Consider the following 26637-nt stretch of genomic DNA (forward strand, 5'->3'; position numbering starts at 1 on the left):
CCCACTCTGCTGAGCTCAGCAGATCTCCTTAGCCTGAGGGAAGCCTGCCAATACATTGCCATTATGAGGGGATACACATTTTTTACTGTCTTGTTAAAAATACTATTGGTCATTAGAGAAATAACTTGGGCATTTATAACATAATTTATTTCCCTTGTCCCATTTGGAGAAGGATGGGAAGAGGGTGCATCTTGTTTTAAATGAGAGACTAATATTACATAGTCCATAACATCATAATTGACTTGCTGGAAAGTTGTTGAAAAGTTGTCCATGAAAAACAGAGTATCATGATTTTCTCCCCCAGCAATGTGATCAGGGCTCCTGGAAAACATAGAGTTACTTTTACCAAGAAAAGTGTCAGTTCCCTTGTTATGGACTGCTACAAGCACCCCAGGCTCAGGTGCCACACCTACGGCAGATGTGAGTGTGATGTGCAGGTGTGAGCGGAAGAGAAAAGAGGAAGGTTCGGGTCTCTGCTCTCCTGTTCTCTCCACACCATAAAGATGGCTTCAGCCTCTGAAAACTGTGCCTAGTAGATCTGACAACATGGAGTGGGCCCAGGAGTTCATACACCCAGACAACCAGAGAGTCAGAGAGTTTCTGGAATGTGTCTCAGAGTCCAAAATAGCAGAGGCCCTCAAATTTCAGTAGGTGTAAGAATTACCTGAGGTGCTTCTAAAAATCCAGAGTCTGACTTAGTAGGTTTGGGGAGTTTGCATTATTAGCTGGAACTTTGCATTGTAAATAGTAGGAATTGCATCTTGTCTGATTTAAGCAGAAAAGTAGTTTATAGAAAGGGTATGTGTAGCACATGGAGCTAAGGGAAGCTGGGCAGGCAGAATACTCTGGAAACACAAAGAAGGAAGTGGAATGACATCAAGAGGGAGTCATCTGGTCAACCTGACTGCTAAACATCAGCTCCGCACAAGAGACCCTGTGGTGGCATTTAGTCATTCTGTATCCCATTCCTTCTTCAAACCTCTTTCCTGAACCCCCTTGTAACTGGTCTTCTGAGTTTGGCCCATCTATGTCTTTAACTGTAGATCCAAACTACTATCTATTTTCTATGATTTACAAAAGGACTATCATTTGTCCATTAGCTATGAATAGGTTTTGTGTTACACAATTATGGTTTGTAAAAATTATTTTAATTAGACCTAATATTTAATGCAGTATTTACTGTGTGATATTATACATTCAATCCTAGGAATAACTTTGGAAAACTGGTGTCCTATTAACATTCCCATTTTACAGATGAGGAAGCTGAAACTGAGAGAGATGAAGTAACCAAGATACATGGCAAGTAATGGGTTACCTGGGATGCAAGCCTAGGCATTCTGGTTCCAAACTCTGCATTCTTCTAACCCTTGTACTTCACCTGGACTCTCTTTCTTTGGAAGAGCTCTGTGATGTATATCAGGCTGCTATATATCACATCTGGAGGGTTTTTTGAAATTATTTAAATAGGCTTTTATTGGGATGCCTACTTAGTCCTTTTTGGTCTTAGATACTTATGATTAGTTGTCGGTTGCCAAAGATTTCCATGGTTTCCATCCTGGCTCCTTCAACAATGTCATTGTTTATAGTAACCAGGATCATGTTCTTATGGAGACACTATTTCTAGGTATGGTCAATGTCTTTGTTAAGAAATTATAGTTAAACAATCTTTTTTACTTAACTATGAAAACCACCTCCTTGGATAAGTAGAAGGTATTATACTTCTCCTCCTGTATCTTGCAAAGACAAAACTTTTCCCTCAGCTACCCTCCGTCTGTGAGCAAGCTGTGGTTAGCTAATAGTTACTGAGTATTTATATTGAGACTGTCTGAAATGTGTTACATATATCATCTCATATAATCCTCAGAACAAACATATGGAGCAGTAGTACAGTGTATTTCCACCCTTGAGAACTATAAAATGAGACAGCACAGTGATATTTGCCTAGGGTCTCCCAGGAAGTAAGTTGCAGAGCCAGGATTTAAAACCAGGCAGTGGGCTCCAGAGTAGTGCTGAGCTAATCCTTGTTGCTGTAGCTTAAGCTTATTCTCTCTTGCAATGTCAGCACCGAAGATTAATTCATCCATTCAACAAATATTTATCAAGTGCCTACTCTTTTCTAGGCTAGGGAAAATTGTATGGTCTCTGACTTTAAGTAGCTGAGTCTAATGAGGGAGAAAGACACTGATCAAATAATCCTACAAATCTATGTGAAATTGCTTCCGTGAAAAAGCAAAACGTACTGAAGGAGATGTCCACGATTCCATGAAAACGCACAGTACGATGATTTTCCTGGTCAGGTATGCATGAAATGGAAGTCTGAAAACTACAAGACCCTGTATAACTAGGCCCTGCAAGCCTTAGCAGTGTGCCCACAACTGCTAAGTTTACCTTGTGTCCTAACCCCAGCTTCGGGAGTCTTGGTTTGGAAGGAGAGGAGAAGAAACAGGAGAATGTTATGCTTTATCTTCTTCCCTTTCTTACCTGCTACTTTTTCTAGTCCTGAGGTGAGCCCTTGAAAGGGTGAACCAGCCGGGTCTTCCTAGCTGTCAGCCTGAAAGCTTACTCCTTCCCAGTATGAGAACTCAGCATCAGACCCTCCATAGTGGAAAGAAAGTTCTTGAAAAGAATAATCCACATCCATTCTGCTGAGAGAGAAATGGGTATCAGGTATGCAGACCTCAGGGGAGAAGAGGATGGACACTCTGTGGGAGCTGAGGTCCCACTGGCAGATCCTGGAGACGTGGCCATGCCCTGCTATGTTTGCCTGGTGTGCCTTCTGTGGTGAAGTGAGGACATCAGAGGGAGGCACTCTGATGTCATTTAACCTCCAAATATTGGTGTGGGTGTCACCACATGCATTCACAGGAGAGCTCTGGAGACTCAGGGACCATATGGGTGATTTCTGAAGCGTTGTACTATCTGCGTGTAGTGTGTTAACTGGGGAGAGGACAGAGAGGGATTCTTTGTGAGTCAACTCTGAAGACCCTGGATGGTAGGGCTTTTCTGCTTAGATTTTGAGTCCTTGTGCCTCAGCCCAACTGACAGCATTGGTATCAGTGATGCAGAAAACAGGGCAATTTCATTCATATGAAACCAATTAAGAAAAGGAGGCTGATCAACTCAAACCAAAACTTTACCGAAAGGAAAAACACAGAAGGAAAGGAAAGTGAGATGGCAGTGTGAGAGGACGAGACTAGCTCTCAGACTCTCTGGGAGAGTAGCTGGTAATGCTGTGGGGACACTTTCCTGCTGCTCTCCCTGTCCCCACACTTCATAGGCCAGGTACTTTGCCATATTACGAGTTGCAGAGGCTGTCAGCTTCTCCAAGATCAGGGCCAAGACTGACAACCAAGGCAGAGTATAGGAGTTCAGGGCTGACCAGAGGGCTGGCCTCCAGTCTATCAGTCCTAGTGGTTGGCATCTTCTAGACTTCTAGAGTGACTCCACTGCCCCAAGAGCACATGGTGGAAGGTTTCTGCCAGCTGCATTTTTGTTTGAACAACCAGACTGCAAAAAACTAATAATGACAAGGAGCTGATTAGTATAGTATTCCCCCACTTAAGAGGAACCTGATTAGAACAAATAGAAAGAAACAAAAAGAGACTTCCATTCAGAGTAAAGATGCCAAAGGAAATGTGGTACAGTTGAGTTAGTCCCACACATGGAGTCAGGAGACAAGAGTTAAAATCCCAGTGTTTCCACCTAATTTTTTTAAGGTTTATTTATTTATTCTGAGAGAGAGAGAGAGAGAGAGAGAGAGAAGCAGTGAGAGAGAGAGAGAGAGAATATGAGCAGGGGAGGGGCAGAGAGAGAATTTCAAGCAAGCTTTGTGCTCTGCATGAACCCAGTGTGGGCCTTCATCTCACAACCCTGGGATCATGACCTGAGCCAAAATCAAGAGTCGGATGCTCAACTGACTGAGCCACCCAGGCCACTTGTTAACTGGCATCCTCATGCAGTCTCTTAAGCTGTATAGTTTTCAAGTCCCATTTCTCAAGTTTCCATTAACCTGAAAATCAATGAAATAAAAACAGTAAGTGGGATGACTTTATTTGCCCTATACTGTTACAAGTCTGGAACTGCTCATTATGTTGTATTCCACACAAATGGCCCTTGCAGTAGCCATAGTGGCAATGTAGTGGTGTCAAATCAGGTGGAAGGAAGTTAGATTTTAGTACATAATTCTAGTGTATATTTCATGAAGCTGTTAAGTCAGCAAACCATTAATATGAAGTAATGTGCCAATAAGAATAGGTTAGATTATGCTGCAGTAACAAAATAACCCCTAAATCTCAAAGGCATAAAACATGTTTTTATTTGCCTATTTTTACATATCTATCATGGGATAGCATGGGGCTTTGTTCATTCTAGTCACTCAGGAACCAAGGGCGACACACAGCCCCCATCCTGAACACTCTGAATTACCATGCTGGAGGATGGTGAGCTCTGAAAAGTCTTTTATCCAGTTAAATGCTCTTACCTGGAAGTGTTACATGCTTCTCTCATCCCCACTCATTGGCCAGAACTAGTCACATGATGACAGCAACCCACCAACAATTCTGTCCAGAAGGAAGACAGCCAAAAATACTTGGGAACACTAATCACCGCCCTAGTCGGTAATTTAAAGCCAACATTGTCAGAATTTTAACTACCACTATGGAGTAAAGCAGGAATCCCCTCTTGATGTGCAACGTGGAGAAAATCCACCTTCTGAAATGATGTCAAGGTATGGTCAAGTCTCTAATATTACTAGAGGTCAAAGTTGTTCACTGGAGATAGTTTTATTGCTGTGAAAACTAACCTTATTTAATTATCTTTCTATTTGTATTTATTGAACCATAGAGTGACAGAGGTGGATGAGAGCTCATGGCTCTGCCAGTTTCACAGATAGGGAACAGACCCAGAGGGTCTAGGGGTCTTTTTCCTAATCACACAGCCATTTCGGCATTGATCTGGGTCCTGAATCCAGCTCTCCTGTTTATGTCTATTTCACTTGCCTCTGCAGTGAGGCAGTCCTCTGGCACTCTGCAGTCCTTTGCCAGAACCACATGTTTTTTTGTGGTACCAGCTCTGATGTTATTTTTACTGATACAACTGGCTCATCTAACAGAATTCATCTGCATTACTCATTTTATCAAATAAAGGAATGTCTGCTCAGTAAGACCAAGATACCCAGGCTTTTAGTCTAACTCCTAATGTTGTGCTTGTTTTTCTAAACTATTCATAAATTCATTTGCTAGGACTCTGGTTGGCCTATTGAACTTACATGAGGGAACTGTTTGTTGCAGTTATTAGGTGAAGACCAGCCTTCTGTCCTCTAATTATGTATTCCAATGCTGTTGTGTTACTTGGTTATCTACTATAATATAAGTAACTATTTATCTCATGCTAAACAGTGAACTCAGTGAAAGCAAGGACCATTTTCACTCAGTCCATCACAATATTTTCAGCTTCAAGGCTCTCTGTAAAATTTCTGATAAGAATTATTGTTTACTTTGGCCACATACTATGCCAGGTGCTTAACAAACAATTTATCTTGTCCTCACAGCAACCTCAAAGGGTAGATATTATTAGTCCCATTTAATAGATGAGCAAACCAAGGTGAAAGAGTAGATGCCATGTAGCAAATAAATGGATGAATCAGGGCTTAACCTGGGCCATCTGGCTCCACAGTATTAGTGATTTGTCTTCTTTCTCAACATTTTTACCTCCAAAAATTCACAAGCTTCTTGGGCTCAGTTTCAGGGCACAAATACCTTTATTTGTTTTATGTTACCCAGAAAAGGTGCAGTGCACACAAGTGGATCACAAATCATTATTGAAAATATTGCTAAATTTTGGCATAATCCAGTTGAAATTACAGCCCCAGAAAACATTCCTCAGAGTCACGTAGGAGTTCAATACCTCGATTCGCATGGATCTGACTTTGAATGCTGCCCACTGCCACTTACGAGGTGTGTGAGCCTGAGCAGGCTGTTTAACCTCAATAAGCTTCTATTTCCTTATCTGTAAATGGTGATAAAAGTCCCTAACTGATGAGGTTCTTGTGAGGATCCATGAGATATGAGTAAAATGTGTAGTAACAGTAGCGTTCCTGCCATTCTGTAGATGGTAGCAGCAGTGATAGTAGGAGGAGGAATTATAATAGCTGAGACACTGAGAGAGGTTTTTAATATAGAGAAAATCGCTGGTGGGTTATATAAAGTTCATCCTTATATGCTTCTTCAAGCTATTTCATCGTTATTTGATTGCATTTTGACAAGTGCCTATTTGAATAGTGGCTGGGAGTGTTGAGTCTTTCAAATGTGTAGTTCTCGATTTGCTTGTGATGGGGTTAGGACATGCTACCCCAAAATGTGGGACCTTGGCATATTGAATGTCTTAAACTGAAAGAGCCTGAGAAAATAGCAGAGGCAGGGGGTTTCCTCTAACCTCCCCCACCACACCCTTCTTCCCTAAAACCGTTCATAAATTGCTTATGTGAAAGGTCCCCTCCCTGTACCAGGAAGATGGAAGACATTCTTATCATGGAGATGGAATTTGGGGCCAAGAAATCCATATAAACAAACCTTATTAAACCAATCCTTGTCTTGACTGCTACTTCTTCACATTTACTACCCCAGCCCAAACCCCTCTGTCTTGCAATTCTTCACAAATCTATTGTTTCTTTGTCTAAAAGCTTCCTAGTATGATTATTTCTTTAGGTCTTCATTCTCTTGGGAGAAATTCAATTAAACTTATATGATTTTCTCCTGTTAATCTTTCTTTGTAAGTTTAATTTTCCAACCCAGTCAGGGACCCTAACAGGGTCAAGAAAAACCTTTCCACCCCTGCACTTCCCTGGAGGTTTGGGCAACAAATCACCCCTTGAAGCTGGATTTTAGGTACTCAAAACTCAAAGATTGTGGGTGAGAAAATGGGAACAATGCACTGGTAATTGTCCCATAAAACTCCAGTTAAAGAGAGATACCATGGTGGTTGGAAGGTGGGCAAAGCAAATGTCAACAAGATATTTTTAATGAGGTGTCTGCATGAGTTTGTCAAATTCTATTTCTTACCTTAGTTTCCTTTGTTTATTAAATGTGGAGATATGGCCTTCAACAACCAGAGATGGGGTGTGTGTGTGTGTGTGTGTGTGTGTGTGTGTGTATAAATAGAAATTTCTGAGGTCTTTGAGAGGAAGAAACTATGGAAATTGGATGAATCCTCATTGCTACTATGGAAATCATGTGACTTTAAATTTAGAGGATAAAAGTCTGGGCTCAGGTCCCATCTCTGTCACTTAAACACACTGTTCAATCTCTTAAGCTTCATGTTGCTGACCCCAAAGTGAAGTTGAGGGAGACTTCTTATAACCCTGCTGTACCTAACTTAGAGAGATGTGGTGTGGGCCAAATCAAGGCATCTCCATGAAAGTCTTTATAAATTCTCAAGTATTTTTCTAATCTTTGTTACTGCTTTTATAATTATATCTTTGAATTTATGTGCCTCTGGGGAGAAGCACTGAAAGGAAAGAGATTCAAATGAAGAAAGTGTGGAGTGACAGTTCCCAAGAAGGGGCTGTTTTGGTGGTTGGCCTCGGGCCCCTCCAGCTGATTGTGGCAAGTGTGAGGAGACAAGGCAGAGGCTGTGTCTTCTGAGCCCTGACCTGCAGTGTGATTTTTCTGGCCACCCTTCTCCCTTCCTCTGGTCTTGTCTCAGGAGCACAGGGACTGCAGTGGCTGAGTTGGGTTTTGTGGAGAGGGAGGCCTCCTCCTTCCTATAGGAGATAGAAAGACTTATGGCAAGAGGCCAGGGGCTGAATTTGAAACCCAGATAACAGAGACAATGGGATGAGAGATCTGATCCTCCTAATCCAAATCCTTAGACCAGCTGGAACAAAGGATTTTTGTTCTTGTAGTGCATTTATACAATGCATAGTTATTCTTTTGATACAGTGTTAATAATAGATTGTAATGATAGTGTCATTATTTGGCAAATGACCCCTTTTTATTTTTATTTATTTTTAATTTTTTTAACATTTATTCATTTTTGACAGACAGAGAGACAGAGTGGGAGCAGGGAAGGGGCAGAGGTAGAGGGAGACACAGAATCTGAAGCAGGCTTCAGGCTCTGAGCTGTCAGCACAGAGCCTGACACAGGGCTCAAACCCACGGACCGTGAGATCATGACTTGAGCCGAAGTCAGACACTTAACTGACTGAGCCATCCAGGTGCCCAACCCCTTTTTGATCTATCAGACAGATAAACACATTTAAAAATTGCAAGTTTCTCTCTTTTCTTTTGCTTGCTTTTCTATGTTTCATCAAACATTTATAGAGCTTCTGCTCTGTACCTTGGACTATGATTGATGCTGGGCATACAAAGGAATAACCCTACCTCTAGCATCTAGGAATTGTACTGCAGCTAAACCAAGTGGTGGGTGGACAAGAAAGGAGTGAACACTTATTGAATATTCTATGTTTCTGTCATGTGCCTTCCATTTCACATATATTTATTTTATTTAAACAACCTAGATGGAGGATGTAAACAACCTCCACAAAGTAGCTAATGATAACAATAAACATATGTTATTTCATTCAGTCCTCAGAATATCCCCATAAGGTGAATACTATTGTTATGTCCAGGCCTGACATCAGGAGGCTGAAACTGAGAGAAGTCAGGAACTTGCAGTGGTGCAAGTAGAGAGTGGTGAAGCAGGCATTCAGGCCCCACTTCCCTAAATAGAGCTCACTTGTCTCTTATGAATTACCCCAAGGACCTCTGGCTCTAACTGATGGAGCTGCATTTCTACCAAAGTGGCTCAAATTTCTTTGACTCTGAGCAGAGACCACCTCTCATATACAAGTTCAAGCATGAATAGGTTGGAGACAGGAGTTGGGAGTAGATTGGGAAGCGTCTCATGAACCAAGGGAAGCCATCTGACTCTAGTAAAGGGGAATAACTGTGGGCTAGAAGCTGGGAAAAGTTGGCTTCTGTCTGGACACACACCATCTTTATTCTGGAATGGTTAAGAAGCAGACTTTTTTTTTTAATGTTTATTTATTTGTTTTGAGAGAGAGAGAGAGAGCACAAGTGGGGGAAGGACAGAGAGGGAGAGAGAGAGAATCCCAAGCAGGCTCCACACGTGAAACATGAGATCATGACCTGAGCCAAAATCAAGAGTTGATGCTTAACCAGCTGAGCCACCCAGGTACCCTAAGATGCAGATTCTTTTTTAATGTTTATTTATTTTTGAGAGAGAGAAAGAGACAGAGTGCAAGCAGGGGAGGGCAGAGAGAGAGAGGGGAGGGCAGAGAGAGAGAGGGGAGAGAGAGCAGGGCAGAGAGAGAGAGGGGAGACAACAGAATCTGAGCAGGCTCCAGGCTCTGAGCTGTCAGCACAGAACCCAACGTGGGGCTCAAACTCAGGACTCTTACGACTCTAACTCACAAACCGTGAGATCATGACCTGAGCCGAAGTTGGATGCTTAACCAACTGAGCCACTCAGGCGCCATTAAGATGAAGATTATTTATGCCTACGTTATCCTGGCTGTGAACTGGGAAATTGGGGACAGAGAGGGCAAAGGACACTTAGTACTCCTTTTCCAACTGTAGCCTAGTGACAGGAAGCCTGACCTGAACGCAAACCACCAGGAAGCTACCTAGCAGCTCCCTCCTTTACCAGCTGAGTGACTGTCTGCAAGTCAGCTTTCTGCAGACCCCCTTCCCCCACCTCTCTTTTCTCAGCAGGGTGTTATACCACATTCACATAATTATGTTTATTTATGTGTGATAAACTAAACATGCCACCGTGTCTACAGGGTACTCTGATAATTAATTTCATATGTCAACTTGTCTGGACTGAGATGGCCATACATCTCATAAAACAGTATTTCTGGGTGTGTCTGTGAGAGTGTCTTTAGAAGATATTAGAATTTGAATCAGCAGACTGAGTAGAGAAGATTATCCTTATCAATTTGGGTGAGCATCATCCAATCCACTGAAGGCCCCAACAGAAGACAGAGGTGGAGGAAGGGTGAATTCACTCTCTCTGATTGAGCTAAGACATCTATCCTCACCTGCCCTAGGATGTTATTGCTCCTGGTTCCTGGGCTTTTGGACTCAGATTGGGACTTACACCATCACCTCTCACTACTCCCTTTCCAATTCTTGGGATTCAGACTGATTTACACTCCTAGCTTTTCTGCTCCACTAGCTTGCAGATGGCAGATCATGGGACTTCTCAGCTTCCATTACTGTGTAAACCAATTCCTATAACAAATCTCCTCATGTCTATATCCATAGGTATGCTATTGGTTCTGTTTCTCTGGAGAATCCTGACTAATACAGGCACTATTCCCTTTTTATAGGGTGCTCCCTGGCAACATGCCAGCATGCTATCAGCAGGGCTTCAGAGTCAGAATGTCTTGCATTTAAGAATAATTCTCCTAAGTGAAATAAGCCATACAGAGAAAGACAGATACCATATGTTTTCACTCTTATGTGGATCCTGAGAAACTGAACAGAAACCCATGGGGGAGGGGAAGGAAAAAAAAAGAGGTTAGAGTGGGAGAGAGCCAAAGCTTAAGAGACTCTTAAAAACTGAGAACTGAGGGTTGATGGGGGGTGGGAGGGAGGGGAGGGTGGGTGATGGGTATTGAGGAGGGCACCTTTTGGGATGAGCACTGGGTGTTGTATGGAAACCAATTTGACAATAAATTTCATATATTGAAAAAAAAAGAATAATTCTCCCTCCTTCTAACTAGGATAACCACTTTATTTATTTATTTAATTTTTTAAAATGTTTATTTATTTTTGAGAGAGAGAGAGTGTGTGAGTGAGGGAAGGGCAGAGAGAGAAGGAGACACAGAATCCGAAGCAGGCTCCAGGCTTTGAGCTGTCAGCACAGAGCCCAACGTGGGGCTCAAACCCATGAACCGTGAGATCATGACCTGAGCCAAAGTCGGACGCTTAACCAACTGAGCCACCCAGGTGCCCCTATTTATTTATATTTTAAAGTTCATTTATTTATTTTGAGAGAGACAGAGACAGCGCAAGTGGAGAAGAGACAGAGAGAGAGGGAAAGAGAGAATCCCAAGCAGTCTCCACACTGTCAGTGCAGAGCCTGATGCGGAACTCTAACCCATGAAGCAGCTAAATCATGACCTGAGCCGAAACCAAATATCAGACTCTTAACAGACTAAGCCACCCAGGGGCCCCAAGGCTAACCACTTTCAAGAACAGAACACCAGTCCCTTTAATTTAAATGGGGATGATAATATTGACCTAATATGCTTGTTAGAAGGCTTAAATTAAATGTATATAAAGCAGTTGCTCTGATGTCTGACACATAATAAGTTCCCAATCCACAGAGCTCCATGTTTCATATAAGGAGCTTAGGCAGCAGATACTCACCCTCTTGGAAAGTGAAGGTTATCAGGGGACAAAGAGCCTGCTTGTGCTTTCCAAGTCTCTCCTAATACTATAGGGCTGGCCAAGGGCTTAGAAATCTTTAAATCCAAGCCTTTCATTTTATAGACAAGGATGTTGAACACCAGAGGTAAACTTCAATGATAACGGGGATTTCTCTGGGACCAGAACTGGGTTGTCTACCTCTCTCCTGTGGAGCCAGCTCCCAGGTATTATTGCTTGTCTTACCATTGCCCCTGTGCTCTTAGCACAATGGCAGTCTTGCAATCCAGCCTGCTCTGAGTTCCTCTGGGCTGCTCACTGGAGCAGAGAGGGAAAGTGCTGGAAAGCCATGTGGCATTGGCCCAAGGAAGCATCAGCAGTAGGGCCTTGAGAGGTTCTGGCAGCAGTGACCTACTTACAAAAGGGAAAAAAAAAACCAAGGAGCAGCCATCATGCATTTTGCTGTTGGAGGGGCTAGATCCCCTGTGACTGGCTTCCCAGAATACAAACTTGCTGGGGTTGAGCCTGAAGAAGAAGGACTAGGTTCTGAGTGTCATTCATGGTAACTTTAGGCTCTGCTGTCAGAAGTACCCATGCCTCACATGGGTTTATCATCCAAATAGAGGCCCATGATGGAGGACAGAGAGAGGCGGACAGAGACAAGCAGAGGCAGACAGAGAAGAACTAAGAACAATAACACAGGGACCCTTGTTATGGAGGAAAGGAAGCAGGGAGAAGTGGATGCTGAGAGCCCCAACCCATCTCTACTGCAGTCCTTAGTCTGAATGTTGACAATGAGAATCTGTATGGATTTTCACAGTTTACTCATTGCTTTTGTGTTTTCTCATTTTATACTCCACCACATTAGGCTAGGTATTTTATTTTCTTTCAACAAATATTTATTGAATTATTACTATGTGACCAGAGATAGGTGTTGGGGTCAAGAAATTTTTGCTGGTCAAGTGTATCTTGAGTTATTAATTCCATTTTATAAAGGATGAAACAAACTTCCTGTGATTGATAAGAAGTGTTAATAATAAGTATTCAATAAACAGATTCAGGACTCAAAATCTTCCCATGATACCACACAGATGAATGTCCCCTATGGCTGTCACACTTTAATATTCTCCATTTCCCCCCACCCCCATCAACCTGGAATGATCCATAGACATGAATGCCTAAAAACTCTGCATTCCTAGTGGCCAGCTTACATCGGTCCACAGAGTAAGAATCTTCTGCTTTACAGACTCATCTGTAAAAATGGAATTGAAAAGGTCTCTGATTTTTCCTCTGCTTCTAAGGATTGGGTGCAACCAGATTTCCAATTCATGAAATATGCTTATTATACCTGGAAGGATATAAGCTGGACATCAATCAACAGCCATATATTGAGCATGTTCTAAATGCTGGGCAATGTGCCAGGTGAGTGGAGAGGACATGGGAATATAAAATGACTTATCAGATATGTAAAGACTAGGTAAGTCAAACTAAAGGATACCAAGACTGAAGGGTGTGATATAGTGAGACAATGAGCTGCTCCTGAGGGATGAGCAGTTCTTGGATCTATGCCCACAGAAGAGAGAGAATCCAGGCAGAGGCACAGCCTTGGGGAAGACACAAAGGTGGGATACATTATTGTATAAGGGAAAGTCTGGGATGAAGGAGTCTTGAATGCATGAATGTCCTGATTGTAAAACACAGAACCTGAAGCAACAGTCCTTGATTTTCATGCCCTAAAGAGGTACAGGCGTTAATGACAGCAACCCTTGTGAGGTCTAGAAGACCTTGGAACTCTAGGGCCCAGCCCTTTGGCCATTTCAAGATGCTCCCCATTCCTTGGCATGAAGCCAGGAAAAGGAGGAAAGCTGCAAAAATCCCACCAGATGGCAGCATTTCCTAGTGTGACTGCCCTGGGGGAGCACTGTGGACGGGATTTTGTCTACAGAGTGCCTGATACTATGACTTACAGTCCCAGACAGCTATCCCTGGAGCCAGACTTCATACCGTGCTACTGTCCACACTGCCCCCATTTCTCATGAAACATTTCCAAGCATTTCATTCTGGGAATGGGAAATGTGATGTTGTCAAGGGAATCCTCTCCAATTCATGGGGATGGGAAGGAATGCATGCACTCTCCTCCTCCTTCCCTGATACTTCCTCCTCCTCGTTAAAAAAAAAAATCTGAATGGTGCAGGCATGCTTATCTTCCTATGAGCTGGGGATCAGAGCAACTAAACCATGTCTGTGTTTAGTTTGCTTCACCTCAGTTCAATTCCTCAGTGACCACCTCTAAATAATTCCTGAGTTTTCAGCTCCCCTCTTGTGAACTCATGCACTTGGACCTCCTGAAGGTGGGATAAAGGCAGGTGGGGATAGGGACAAATGGGGCCACAGATGATCCAAGGATAGGATGCCCACTCAGCTGCTCATTGTGCTACAAACCTGAACAATGAGTCAAAGAAGGTGCAGAAGGAGGAAAATGGGCAGGGGGACCTGGAACTCCTTTTGTGCTTTCATTCTACAATCTGCAAGGTACTTGAGGGCTTTTGGATCAGTTTCACAACATCAAAGTATCCCAAATGCAAACGATCCTGTTTTCTTTTTCCTGAAGTCAAGGAAATGGATACCTTAAAAGTACAAATAAAATTATTTTCAGTTTAGAGAAATACTTTAAGATAGCATTCAAATGACTTAATTTAGCCAAAAATGCCCCAAAAGATACATCATGCAGAGAGTGGAAACTTTGGTTGGGGACTTGGGGCTTGCCAAGACTTTGGCCAACAACAACAGTTGGGACAAAAGATGATCAGAGTGCATGACAAGCAAAGGGGTCCAGAGATGGTGAGGGAAGGGTGAGACTTGGTTTAGATTCAGGTCAACCTCTAATGATTTGGTAGCCTAAGGCATTCCACACAAGAGGCAATTTGGATTCTTCTTGCTTCTGAGATCCCCAGACCCAGCTATCTCTCCTCACACACTTGGATTGTTCATTGTCACATGATGTTCTGCTGCTTGTGAAAAATGCAGCTAAATGTGGTATTGTTCTCTAAGTGTGGAGGCATTCTCTTTCAAATGTGCCTTCTTCCTCATCCTCTGGCATGGTTGTTGGAAGTGCTGTTTTATAAGCTAAAGAGAAATGCATGTAAAACCCTGAGACGATTCCTCTGACATTATTGCTGTCAGTGTTTGTACATTGCATAATATATGTGAGGCAGACAGTGGAAATGCCACTGGATTTGTATCAGAAGACTGGAATTGTATCTCTGTCTTGTCAGAGTACTGACTGTGGACACTAACATCTCTGTGAACAGTTTCTATGAAAACAGTGATAGTAACTGTATGGCTTAAATCCTAGGGTTTTTGTAAACCTAAGAAGTCCATGTTGATGGAAGCACAGGTAAACTATAATTGTTATGGAGATTTCAAAGATCTCCCAAATCTCCTTCAGTTTTGTGGGGTTCTCCTTAGGCAAAGCAGAAGATACCTTCCCCTAACCCTGGAGCAAGTTTCACCCACGGTCTTGGCACAAGCTGAACTCAGAGGGATCAGGGATATCATCTATGGTATGCTACGGGACTACCTCCCCTCATCTGGGTCATGTGGTTGGTCATGTGGTCTGGGCAGTTCTTTGGCCTACAAGGTTCAGGCTCTGTCATGGCTGCCTTTCTTACATGGAGCACACTCTTCCTTTGTCTACATTATAAATGGTGAGTAGAGGGTCTTTACATCTGTCTTCTACACCATTGCCTGGTTAATTTTTCATTCCTCTTCTTACCTGTGCATAATGGCAACTGATAGCTTCCCAGAAAGTGCTAATGAAGACACTGTGCTCTTAACTATGTTCCAAGCAATAGCCACACCCTCTGAGTGCTCCCTAGTAAACACTAAAAATCATTCTGCTCAGGATTGCAATGGATTTAAACTCTATGGGTTAAGTTGGTCTGTACCCAGGTTAAGACCATTTTCTCCAAGAAGCTCCCCAGATACTCTAAATCATGTTCCTCCAGAATCTCTGTGTATCCACCCTTAGCTCTCTATATGAGTCTATTATTTAGGCATTAGAATCTGCATTGTATCAGGAAGGCATGGGTAGAAAGTGCAGGGGCTCCTGGGTGGAGCCAGAGAGAGACTTGATTTGTGTACAGTTCCAGCCACCTGCACCCCACACATATGCAAGCTTTGTGCTTTGTGTTCAATAAACATAAGAAAGAGCAAGTATTCAATAAGTATAAGTTGAGGCATTAGAGTGAAGCAGTGAGGATCCTGTTTTAGGACATTCAGAAATTTACAAGGGAGAAATGGGATATAGAAATGGGAAACTCAAAAGTTAAATCACCCAAAATAGAAAACTTAGGGTCTCATCAAACCCCAAAATATTGTGAGTCTGCGGGTAAGTTACAAACTCAGAGATTTCCTTGGATCAGTCTTTGTCCATTCTGAAAGGTTTCTGGAGTGAACAGGGCACTCAGTCTCACTGTACCTGATCCTTACTTTTCAGAAAAATGAAAAGGCCAAATGAAAATTCCATAGCAACATGAAATAAGAGCCATGTCCTGGCAGTGCCCTTGCTCCTGCCGGTCTAGGTGGTCCTTCCTTTCTCAAGTTTATATAAAGGAAACAAGAGGACCCCTGAAAGCCCAGGCCTAGAATTTTCTAACTGCCATGTAAGAGGATCCATGCTGCTGTGATGGCTGCAAGGTGGGCTGCTCTCCTGACATGCTTCATTGGGCAAATAGTGTCAACTCCATGGCAAGAGCAACCCTGGGTGTAGGCCAACTCCAGTGGAACTCTGGAATCCACAAGTCTATAAGATCCTGATCCGAGCCTCGAGAGAAAGATTCCAGAGTAATGGAACAAATCACCCAGACCTCAGCCAGCAGTCCAGGTCCCGGGGATTGCACATTCTGAAGAGCAGTAAGGCAATGAAGTAGATCAATGTGGATCAGTGTTGGTATACCTTGAAGTCATAATGTTGAGTGAAAAATACAAGGGGCAAAAGGATACATGCACCAGGACATCATCCATGCAAACTTTTTAAACAAGCATGCCCATTTGTAGAAATATAGAATCCATGCACGGGAAGGGTGCATATGACATTAGGAGAATGATTTCTTGGAAGGGAAGACAGAGAGTAAGATGGTGTATCCAGATAGCAAAGCCTATTGCTTTGCTTACATGCTCATTTTTAATTTTATTTCTGAACAAAAATATCCAGAATAAATATGTCAAGGTATACAAAATCTGTTACATTATGGCAGTAGGTACATGGATTATTTTTCAAATACTTGAAGATTCCATAATAGACCAAAAACTTTAAAAAAGGCAGAGTAAGGAGAATTCTGGCTATGAAGAGGTCCATTCATGGTTCTTTGTTCTGATTGCATATCAGAGTCACCAATAACACCAAGGCCCCCACTCAGATTTATAAATAAAGTTAGAACCTCAGAAGATGAAGCCTGGGTAAGTCATTTTCTGGAAGCTCCATGATGATTCTGACTTCACCTGAGTCTGATGAGATGTCAAAAGAACAGCTGGTAGTGGTCTTCCCAACTGTAACTTCAACATTGCAGGGTCTCCCCAAAAGGTGCTGATCTGACGTCCGCCTTTTACCCAGGGGGACTTCTGCCCTCATTTCAGCAGCCACTTCAGGATTAAACTTCTATCAGGAGAAAATGTTTCCCGCTGTTACAGAGAGTCTTGGTAGTGTTCTGTTCTGGCCAAAGGTAGTCATAACAGCTGAGGTTTCAGGGCTGTATACAAAGCCATCTCACCAGTTCTCTGCCTTGTCATGATAGCTTCCAATCGCCCTGGCAGGAGGTCGTGAAAACCACTCTGGAGTCAGTAGTACTGGGGATCTGCTTCTGGGGTTCTGCTGGGGTCCCCAAGCCCTCACTGGTGAGTTCATATTTTGTCTCATTTTCGTTTTCAAACTTCTCTTCTGAACCTGTTTCCTCTTTTTGGGTCTGAGAGAAGGTGGAGGGAAACCCCTGCATGAGTCTACACTAGTCGATATAGGACATGTCATACTTTGGTGGGATAGCCTTGAATGGCAGCCCTGGCTCTGGGGCTGACTGTTAGTGTCCCGTGAACCAGGATGACCCTCTCTGGGTTAGGAAAGACACTTCCCTTGAGTCTCCCTACATAGATATAATGAGGAATGAGCACTGTAAGAGATCTGAATACCAGGACAGTATTTGCCTCTATCTTACAGTCTAGTGATCAATATGGCTTTTAGGCTCTTAGATCCTTCCTAGAGGGGTATAGCACAACACTATGCATGTTGCAGATACCCAATAAATATTTGTTGATGAAAGAAATTAATGAACGAATGAAGTGTTTCAAGAAATGTATGTACAACCTGAGAGCAAGAGATGATTATAATTAGAAAACCATGGCTGGATCTGGGAACCCAACCCAGGTGCTTGTTCCTCTCTATCAGACATGGCAGCCCAGGCTCCCAGACAGCCTGGACCTGAGCCAAGACTCAGAATACTGGCTTTAAGTGAAGCCTCAGGGGAAAAGTCATCCATCATAGAAGGTAATGGTGAGAGGAAGGATTTGTCTCCCCTCCCCTCCCCCCAATTTTCCTCAGACTAGTGGCTGTTGGGAAAGAATCTGACTTTCCCAAGAGAAGAAAGGCCAATTTTAGAACAGCTTTCTTTCTTTCTTTTTTTCTAAGAAAGCTGGTGCCAGTACAGGACATTCTGCACTGGTCCCATGCTAAGGTATTCCTGAGCCTTCTTGGACTATGACCATTTCCTTTCCCCTCAACCATTCTTACTACCTCATATTTCAGTTCCCCATCTGTCCTTCATGCCTTCCCCCAATATCACCCAACCTGAAGGGTGATGATACTATTAAGGCAGCTCCAACAGAAGACCTCAGCCTCCAGAACTGATGCAATGGGCTCAGTGCTGGCCTCACTAACTTGCTCACCATCATTATAAGTGACTGAGGGAGGTTGGGGGTGGGGGGAGTGTTAGCTTCTCTGGAAGGAAAAGAGCCTTTAAGAAGAACAGTGCAGACTCCTTCCTCTCTTCCATATATATCTATGGTAGGTAGAAGTAACAAGAAGCAGAATAATAGAAAAATACCTTATTTGAGACTTGCCACTCAAAATATGGTCCCTGGACCAGCAGCACTGGCATCATATATTAATATTAATATATTAATAATATATTATTAATTATAATCTCATTATGGAAATGATCCTGCCATTCCTGGGGGGTTATTTCTATGGAGATGAGAATGGGCACTATTATTCCCTGGTTTGCTGCTGTCTTACCACCTTCACTACCACCTCACCTCCAATGCAGAGAACTCAAGAGCTAGCCTGTGGTTTAGAAACCTGAGCTCTCCAGTTCCAACACAGACTCCCACACAGTCAAGATCTGCTCCCTCAGGTTCAGTGTCCTCATCTGTAAGACAAAGGGTGGTGCTAGGTGAGAGGGTGTATGGTCCCTTCTGGCTTTCTGACTTTTTTCTCCTGAGATGTCTGGGGACATCCTTCTTCAAGAGAAATCAGGTATGGATGAGGTAGGTAACTTTGATAGTATTTTTATGGTGTCTATTTTTTTAAATTTTTATGTTAAGCATTTAACATGTTTCAGTAAAGCTGATTTCACTTAAACTATTTCTCAAGGTGGTTTGAAGTATTTTAGTGTGAGCTCATCTTTACCAGAATTGTTTAAATGGAAATCCGAAGCCATTTGGCTGTAGGGTGTTGATCAGTGTGGACTTTGCTTCTACAAGAGGCCACAGGTTGGGTATCATGGCCCAGGACCAGTTTCTATATTGATGTTCTCCTCCATCATGTGCATAGTGTATTTTTGGACACCAGGCTCATGCTCAACACGGCCTTGAGATTTTTGGTTTCTCATGGGAGCTTTTTCCTTCTCACAACTCCGAGTAGAGACAAGCTTCCTTGCCAGCACCCTGGGCTGGAAGGGAGAGATTTTATAGTCACTTTTTTTTTTTTTTTTTTACTGAGGTTATCACCCTTTACGAATGAGGCAGAGATTTTATAGTTTCTTTTTACTTGGGGATCACAGATTCACATAAGTTTCTCAAATCCTACTCTTCAAGGCTGCATCTTCTGTTCTGTGTCTGCTAAGGAAGCCTCTGGCTGTTGGGGTCCATTTCAGAGTCTAGTCTTCATGCCCTTTTTCCCACGGCTATTGTAGGAAAAGAGTATTATTATTCTGACTTTCATTTCCATTATTATTTCAGACATCTATGGATTTTTTTACTTTCTTTCTTGTGAGCCCAACTGCATATTTAATTTTTAAAACTTACTTTTTTTTTTTTTTAGCATTTTTTGTGTTGAGGTGTGAACTTGCAAGAGCTTAGCTCACTGTATCCCCCTGCCTAAAAGTCTCAGATGGTGTAATATTTCAAGATTCCTTCCCAGACAAAGAAATCCTTAATTGGATTAGTAGAATGGAACTTTATCATTCCAGACGTTTCTGTGGAGTTCTATTGGTGCTGAACCAACAGCTAGACTCAGAACATCCATTTTTTCTTCAAGGTGAGAGGAGGCCTACACCACCTGGGAGCTTAATTTCTCAACTCTCCCCATCCCCACTCCCTGCCCTCTAGCCCCAACCCCCAGGCTGGATACTGATCTGGATTTCTATTCACAGACTTCTGTTGGGCTTGCCAGGGCACCCTGACACTGGATGGTGACAAAACAGCACAAAAAGAAGCTGTAATGAATGATCTCCTTAAGGCAGATGAGATGGGGAATATCTCCTTCCCCTACATCCATAGCTATATTTTTCCTATTTACAGTTTCCTATGGTGTTAGAAGATGACCAAGAAGTTTCAGCTTTCTGCTTAATGAGGCGGGAGGTACAGTTCTGAAGAAAGAGAGGCACCAGCTTGTTTGAAAAATTTCCTTTGTAGGATAGTTACTAATATGCTCCACTGCTTATACTGAAAATGAGAAAGAAGGGTCTTACTGATGTTAAAATCTCTGACAGGAGGTATATGTTGGCATGAATATAACTGTTGTTATCTTGGCATTGAAAGAATAATAACACAATACATTAGGATTTTGAGGATGAAGGTGAAAGGAGGGATAAACACCTCGAATTCCTCATCTTTCATAGACAGAGGCTAACAGACTCTGTCTGAACTTGAGTAAATACTAAAATTCTAACCGTAGGGGTATTAATAGTAAATGTTTATCTTAAAATAATAATTCTAAGTATATTTGGAAGTATATCTTAAATTTGAAATCATTTTAAGCATATTTTTGAGTCACAAAGATTACTAAGGAAAAAAATGAAATAGTATAACTAATGAAAATCAGGACACAGACGGGAGAAGGAAAATATGTGGTTGTAGAATTCAATAAATACCTCACTGTGACAGTTGGTAGACAATGCTTTCCATCAAATTTTGATAAATCAAGGAATAGAAGCCTATACATTTTATTTTATGCTACAATGATAAACACAAGGAAAACAAAACACAGACACTTGTGAGAAGGTTGTCTCTGGAAGGTAGAGGAGGGAAAATGTTCTCATTTTGTGCCTTTCTGAAATGTAACTATTTTTTAAGATCCTCAGCATGCAATGATTTCCATAATAATAAAAGCCATTTAACATGCTCAGTGGGTCAGAGATAATTGTGTCTTGGTCAGCAAGACATTGCCAGAGAAATGTTTTGATTTTTAGTACTGCCAAATCTATCTTTTTAAGCAAGATAAAGCCATGGAGTCCATGAGGAATAAGCTCACTCTGATGTAACAGCCTGGAGAGGGAGCCAGATAAGACTGGCCTTCCCCTCATGCAGGGAGCGTGGGAGTGAAAGAAGGTCGAACGCCTGTTGAAAGGTCAGGCTGCTTGTTTCAGGAGTCACTAAGATCATGTCCAGGAGGACCATCTGGGGACTAAGAATTTTCTACCTGGGAAACAGGGAAAGGATATCAGAGAAAAGAGTGTTGTCACTGTATTTTCCTTTGGGCTCACTGGTTCCCTACATTTAATGATTGGCCTTTCTGCCTACTTTCCAGCCCCATGTCAGAGTTCTTAGGTTTAAGTTAAGAAGCAGCCTAGAGAAAATAAGACAAAAGATATGTTAGCCCATCTGCCATTCTGTGAAAAGGAAGCATGCCCCAGTATAGGCGAGATCCCTCTTGATCCACAGTGATAGCAAACATGAGCTGAGAACACTAGCTCCCAACTCTTAAGATGGGGCTATTTTCCCTGAAGGAGACTGATGGGAAGAGATGTCTGTAATGCCCCTAAAAATCATAGTGCTATGCCACCCCCAATTCCTACTAGCTCCAAGCAAGTGTTTACTGTCTGACCATTCCCTGCATTTGAAGAACCCTTGTCTAAAGCTTGTGTTCTTGGTCCTTTGGAAGCCTCAACAGGACAGTTGGATTTCGCCAGTAAGTTTCCAGGTGGTGTTCAGGTTTCTGAGTTTTTCTTGGGTCATGCCAATGAAGGTAGCTGTCATTTCCCTTTCCCTCACTAAGGTACCAAGGACTTCCTTGAGTCCACCATGGGAGAAAGAAAAACACTCAACACCGTGCGGCCAACAGGCAAGTGCACCATTGTCCTCTGGGAGGCACCTGTCCCCTCCAGCCACTCAAACTCTGGCCCCAACCATCTCCAACTGCTGTGTCAGGCTGTGTACAGTTCTTCAGTGTCAGGCGTAAGTGAGGTTTTTGATTTCTTCTCCTCACTCCAGGCTCACAGTTATTTCTGGACATTGTGCAAGTTCATGCCTCTGTGCCTTTACACAACCTCATCTCTATGCTGGGATGCTCTTCTTTACCTTTCAAGTTTTCAAAACCTTCCTTGATGACCTCGGAGGCTAACTGGTTTATTTTCTAGGCTCTTAGAAGCACTTGTGCACACCTATATTAGGTTTAGCCCTGTGTATTTTGGTCATATCTATGTCTCTGAATATTCCCTAGGGCAGGGACTATGTCCCATCACTGTCGATATCCAGCCCTTCACACAGATCCCACGGGGAGCACACTCCAGGGAGCCTCCACAGTACAGTAGGTATGAATCTGAACTTGGAAATCTAACAGACCTGGGTAGAAGTCCTGACCCTGCCATCTACTTGCTGTGTTACTGTTCCGAGCCATAGCTTCCCCATCTGTATAATGAGGATGAGAAATCTCTGCCTCTTTGAGTGCTTGTGATGATTAAGTCATATCTTGCCCTGAAAAATGCTTTGCTTGATGGGCATTGAGGAGGGCACCTGTTGGTATGAGCACTGGGTGTTGTATGGAAATGAATTTGACAATAAATTATATTTAATATAAAAAAATAAAAAAGTAAATGGAGTCACATAAAAAATGCTTTGCTTATACTAAGTGCTCAAATTCAACTATAATTATTACATGAAAAGAATGTTATGCACAGTTTTATGGAGGTTGTTTTTGTCCACGTTTTTTCTCATCTTTTCTAAAACTCCTAAGCTAGGTAGGTAGACACAAACTTTAGAGCTTGAACATGGAGCCATAAAATTACAATGATATGCCAATCTTCACATGCTCAAAACTATGACTTCCAGGCTGGAAGCAATGGCAGATTCCTGGAGAGGTGGTTTTCCCATCTTCTGTCTCCAGATAGGCTTGCAGCTTCCAGACTGCGGAGAGGTCATCCTTTTAAAAGTCCTCTACAGATGGAGGTCATCACTCTGCATGCAGGCAAGCACATATCAACACTGGAATGTTTTTATTTTTGTCTCAGTTTCATCTGTCAGAATTGATGTAGTTTTAGCCCTCTGCCCTTCTGGCCTTGTTCTGTCACCATAGACTTATGTCCCATAAAGAACAAGTCATAAAGGTTGCAGTATCTTTTCTGGTTCTTCTGGGTAGGCTTTTGAGCGGGAAGTCTCCATTAAAGGCTGGAAGGCAGTGCTGAATCTCAAACTCGGGCCTTGGGTGCCACCTGGTGGGAACATGCCATATTGCAACCACTTCCCCCTTTTGCTTAACAGTCCACAGTTCAGTAGAAAAGGGAATTACTGTGCAACACATTTTAGATTTTTTTCCATCATTGAAGGTAACTGGCCAGCCCAGAGATCAAACCCATCAGGATATCCAGGTCAGAAGGGGACTTAGGAAGGTTGGAGGATTCAGTGTGAATCACCCACCTCACCCAGACCCCTAAAAGGGTGATTTGACTCATTTTTGGTTCTGGCTTCATGGTGTTGCAAAATTGTCCTCACCAGGAGGGCTCTACTAATCATTAAAGTGACCCCACTACACTTTGCATGTCTCTCTCTTTGCTCTTTCAAAGTACCTGTGCTTATTTGAGCCTGACTATAAGGCAACAAGGTGGGCAAGGCCAACATTATTCCCCCAAGTATTTTGTAAGGAGCTTGAAATGTCCTGTCCCAGACCAGAGTCCCGAGGATGTTTCTAGGACTGTAATTCCAATCTACTTCCTTTCTGCTTTCCAAGTTTTGATATTTTCATGCTGTAATGGTTGTTTCCTTCACCTTCTTTCTCTGAAAACTTGCTTGCCTGCCATGGTCAGGTCTTCCCATGTCTTACTGCAATTACTACAGTGATGCTGTCATTGGTCTCCTGCCCCTCATCTCTTCCCTTTTAGTTCCTTTCCCACAGTGGAGCCAGTTGTGTTTTTTTTTTTTTAATTAACATTTATTCATTTTTGAGAGATAGAGAGAGACAGAGTGTGAGTGGGGGAGGAGCAGGGAGAGAGGGAGACACAGAATCTGAAGCAGGTCCAGGCTCTGAGCTGTGTTAGCACAGAGCCTGACGCGGGGCTCCAGCTCACTGACTGTGAGATCATGGCCTGAGCCAAAGTCGGACACTTAACTGACTGAGCCACCCAGGCACCTCGAGCCAGCTATGCTAAGACAAAGTTCCAATCATGCCACTACCCTGACTTCAAAAATGAAAACAGAACTTTCATGGTTTCCAATGCATCTATAATGAAGCTTACCCCTCTTAGCATGCTGCACAACATCCCTGACTCCTGATAACTTGGATCATCTTGCTCTCAGCTCCTCACCTCCCCCTACTTCCTCTGCCCCCACTCCCATCCCCACCCTTAATCTGGGTCCCAGACATGGAGGACCACTCCTCCTGATGCTGCCAACACCTTGCCACTGCCCATCTCCTTGATTGCTTCTCAGAACTTGTCTTCTTCAGCTTATGCCTGTCCAGCTCCAAACCTGCCACCAGCTGGTAATTGTCTTTGCTCCTCTAAATGCATTCTCCTCTTCTCCTTTGCCCTGGAGACCAGGGCAATTCTGGTCTGACCCTGTCCATTGCTGTCTACGTTTCGGTTGGAATTACCATGAATCCTGCACTAATAGGAGCTCAGAGGGAGGGTGAAGAGAAACCCCCATTCTCCACTGTGATTTGGGGAGTGACTATACTCCCCTTCCTGGGCCCCAGTCCTACAAGCCTGTCTCCATAGCTGCAGCACCTTCGAGTTCTGCACATCCTACTTCCCTGCCATCCACCTGCTCCTTCAAACCCAGGGACTTAGGAGCTGCCCTCTGTTACCAGGGCTTGTTGGCCCCCTTCTCACTGTCCACACCTCTCTGCAGCTGCCCCTTCTCAGTACACTCGTTCTTCCAGGAGAACCCTGATTAATGCAATCTCTTACATGAGGTCTTTTCTGTACCCTCCTTCCTTTGGGGTGGCAATCTTCATTCCCACACAGAATGCTGCACACACATGGCCTTCGCTCACACTCCCTTACAGGATTAGCTGTGTGCACAATTAGCAATTCCACTTTTGTATCCATGGTCCCCAATATATGGTCTGGCATGCAGTATGAGGTCAAAGTGCTGGCTGAATGAATCAATTCAGGCACAACAGAGACATTTTGTTGGAAAGAGTGTGGTGCTGATGATCTCAGCATTTTGGGTTTGAATTTTATGTGGATCCATTATTTTTATGTAGATCCCAGGGCACTGACTCCACCCTCATTCTCATGAGTCATTCTGCTGCTTCCACTTGGGGCATGGATGGGCCCATAGGCAAGAACACACAGGCTCTTACTGGCACAGCTTTAGAGAGAGAGCCCACTCATAGATAGGAGTCATTCCCTGCACGTCCTCAGTATCTTGCACCTGATGTTTGAGGGAGAGGGGCTGCCTGGATCAGGAGAGTGTCAGGTCAAAGGCATGTGTGCTGATTAATTGGTGTTAGCATCTTGGTTTTTCCACCTTTAAGCAGGCATTTGAAATAGTAACCACACTGAGCTTCTAAGGGAGGACACTGGGGCCAAAAAGGGGCACCATCTGGGTCTCCTGAATGCATCCCCAACTCCACCGAGCTAAGTGAAAATCTTCCTTGAGACCACCTGGAAGGAAAACCCCAAGGGTGGGCACTGAGTGGGTTGTTGGGAATGAAGGGTGGAAGTGACCGTTCATTTCACAAGAGATGGGCCAAACTTCTGAGAAGCTGTGTATGGTGCTGCTTACCTCTCCCCACACCCATTTGGGATTCAGATGTTTGCACAGAAAGGTAATGGGTTGGCCCTGCCTCTCCGTGCATAGGCCCTTCCTCTGCACAATATGCCTGGCCCCCCAAGCAAAAGCTCTGTAGCACCTGGTCCCCATCCTTTCTCAGCTTGGTTCCTTGAATTCCTGTAGGCTGAATTTCTGCAGAGCACAGCAGTCCTTGCTTGTGTGGGTTGGTGGCAGAAACGGTGGACAAATCTATCCTAAGGATCTGCTTTATTTGTTGCCAAAGTGATTGCAGAAGAATCAGTGAAGGGAGGCTTGGAAGGGAATCTGGGAGAGTGGCCTGAGATTCAACGTTCACCATGAGTGATCTGGAGCTACAGAGTTCGGTGCATCTAGGAGGTATTTAACTAAAATTTGGTGAGTGAATGAAAAGGCAAAGCCACAGTCACCAAGGCTGAGTTGACTTGATACATACCCCTGCTACCGTCACAATGTTCACAATACACACCTTGCAAGTTCCTCTGTGGTTGGGCCTTCAACCTCTGCCCTGTTTCTCTGTAAGTATTTGGACATTTCAACTAGCCTCTTGCTTTTCCTCCAGCATCATTGCTGAGCATCTTTCCTACTTCATCCTTGTTTCTTGGCCCTGAGTGTGAAATGGGGCCCTGGGAGGTCTACCCACATTTCTATATTGGGATTTCTAAGCCTGTTGTTGTGAATAAAGTGATATTTGGCTTAATATTCTTATTCTGAAAAGAGGATCCATTTTGCTGGCCATATCTTTAGTTTCCCTGTGGTTATTTAGAAAATTGAAAAGGCCACAGAC

The 26637-nt window shown here is 43.2% G+C and overlaps 1 protein-coding gene across 14 annotated transcripts in view; it reads left to right on the forward strand.

Moving 5' to 3' along the window:
- Positions 1-26637, forward strand: part of KCNA5 (potassium voltage-gated channel subfamily A member 5) — a 62598-nt gene that overhangs the window by 16595 nt on the left and 19366 nt on the right. For 4 of the 14 annotated variants that reach the window (XM_042945581.1, XM_042945582.1, XM_042945583.1 and 1 more), the window contains exons 3-4: positions 12695-12815; positions 17189-17288. In XM_042945581.1, the coding sequence (XP_042801515.1) occupies positions 12695-12815; positions 17189-17288 (221 nt within the window). Of the gene's footprint in view, positions 1-1254; positions 1625-12694; positions 12816-17188; positions 17289-20183; positions 20265-21879; positions 22059-22323; positions 22415-26637 lie in introns of those variants that run through there. The other 10 variants (XM_042945586.1, XM_042945590.1, XM_042945584.1 and 7 more) reach the window with 8 other exon arrangements.

Source organism: Panthera leo, chromosome B4, assembly GCF_018350215.1.
Source record: "Panthera leo isolate Ple1 chromosome B4, P.leo_Ple1_pat1.1, whole genome shotgun sequence".
Lineage (NCBI taxonomy): Eukaryota > Metazoa > Chordata > Mammalia > Carnivora > Felidae > Panthera > Panthera leo.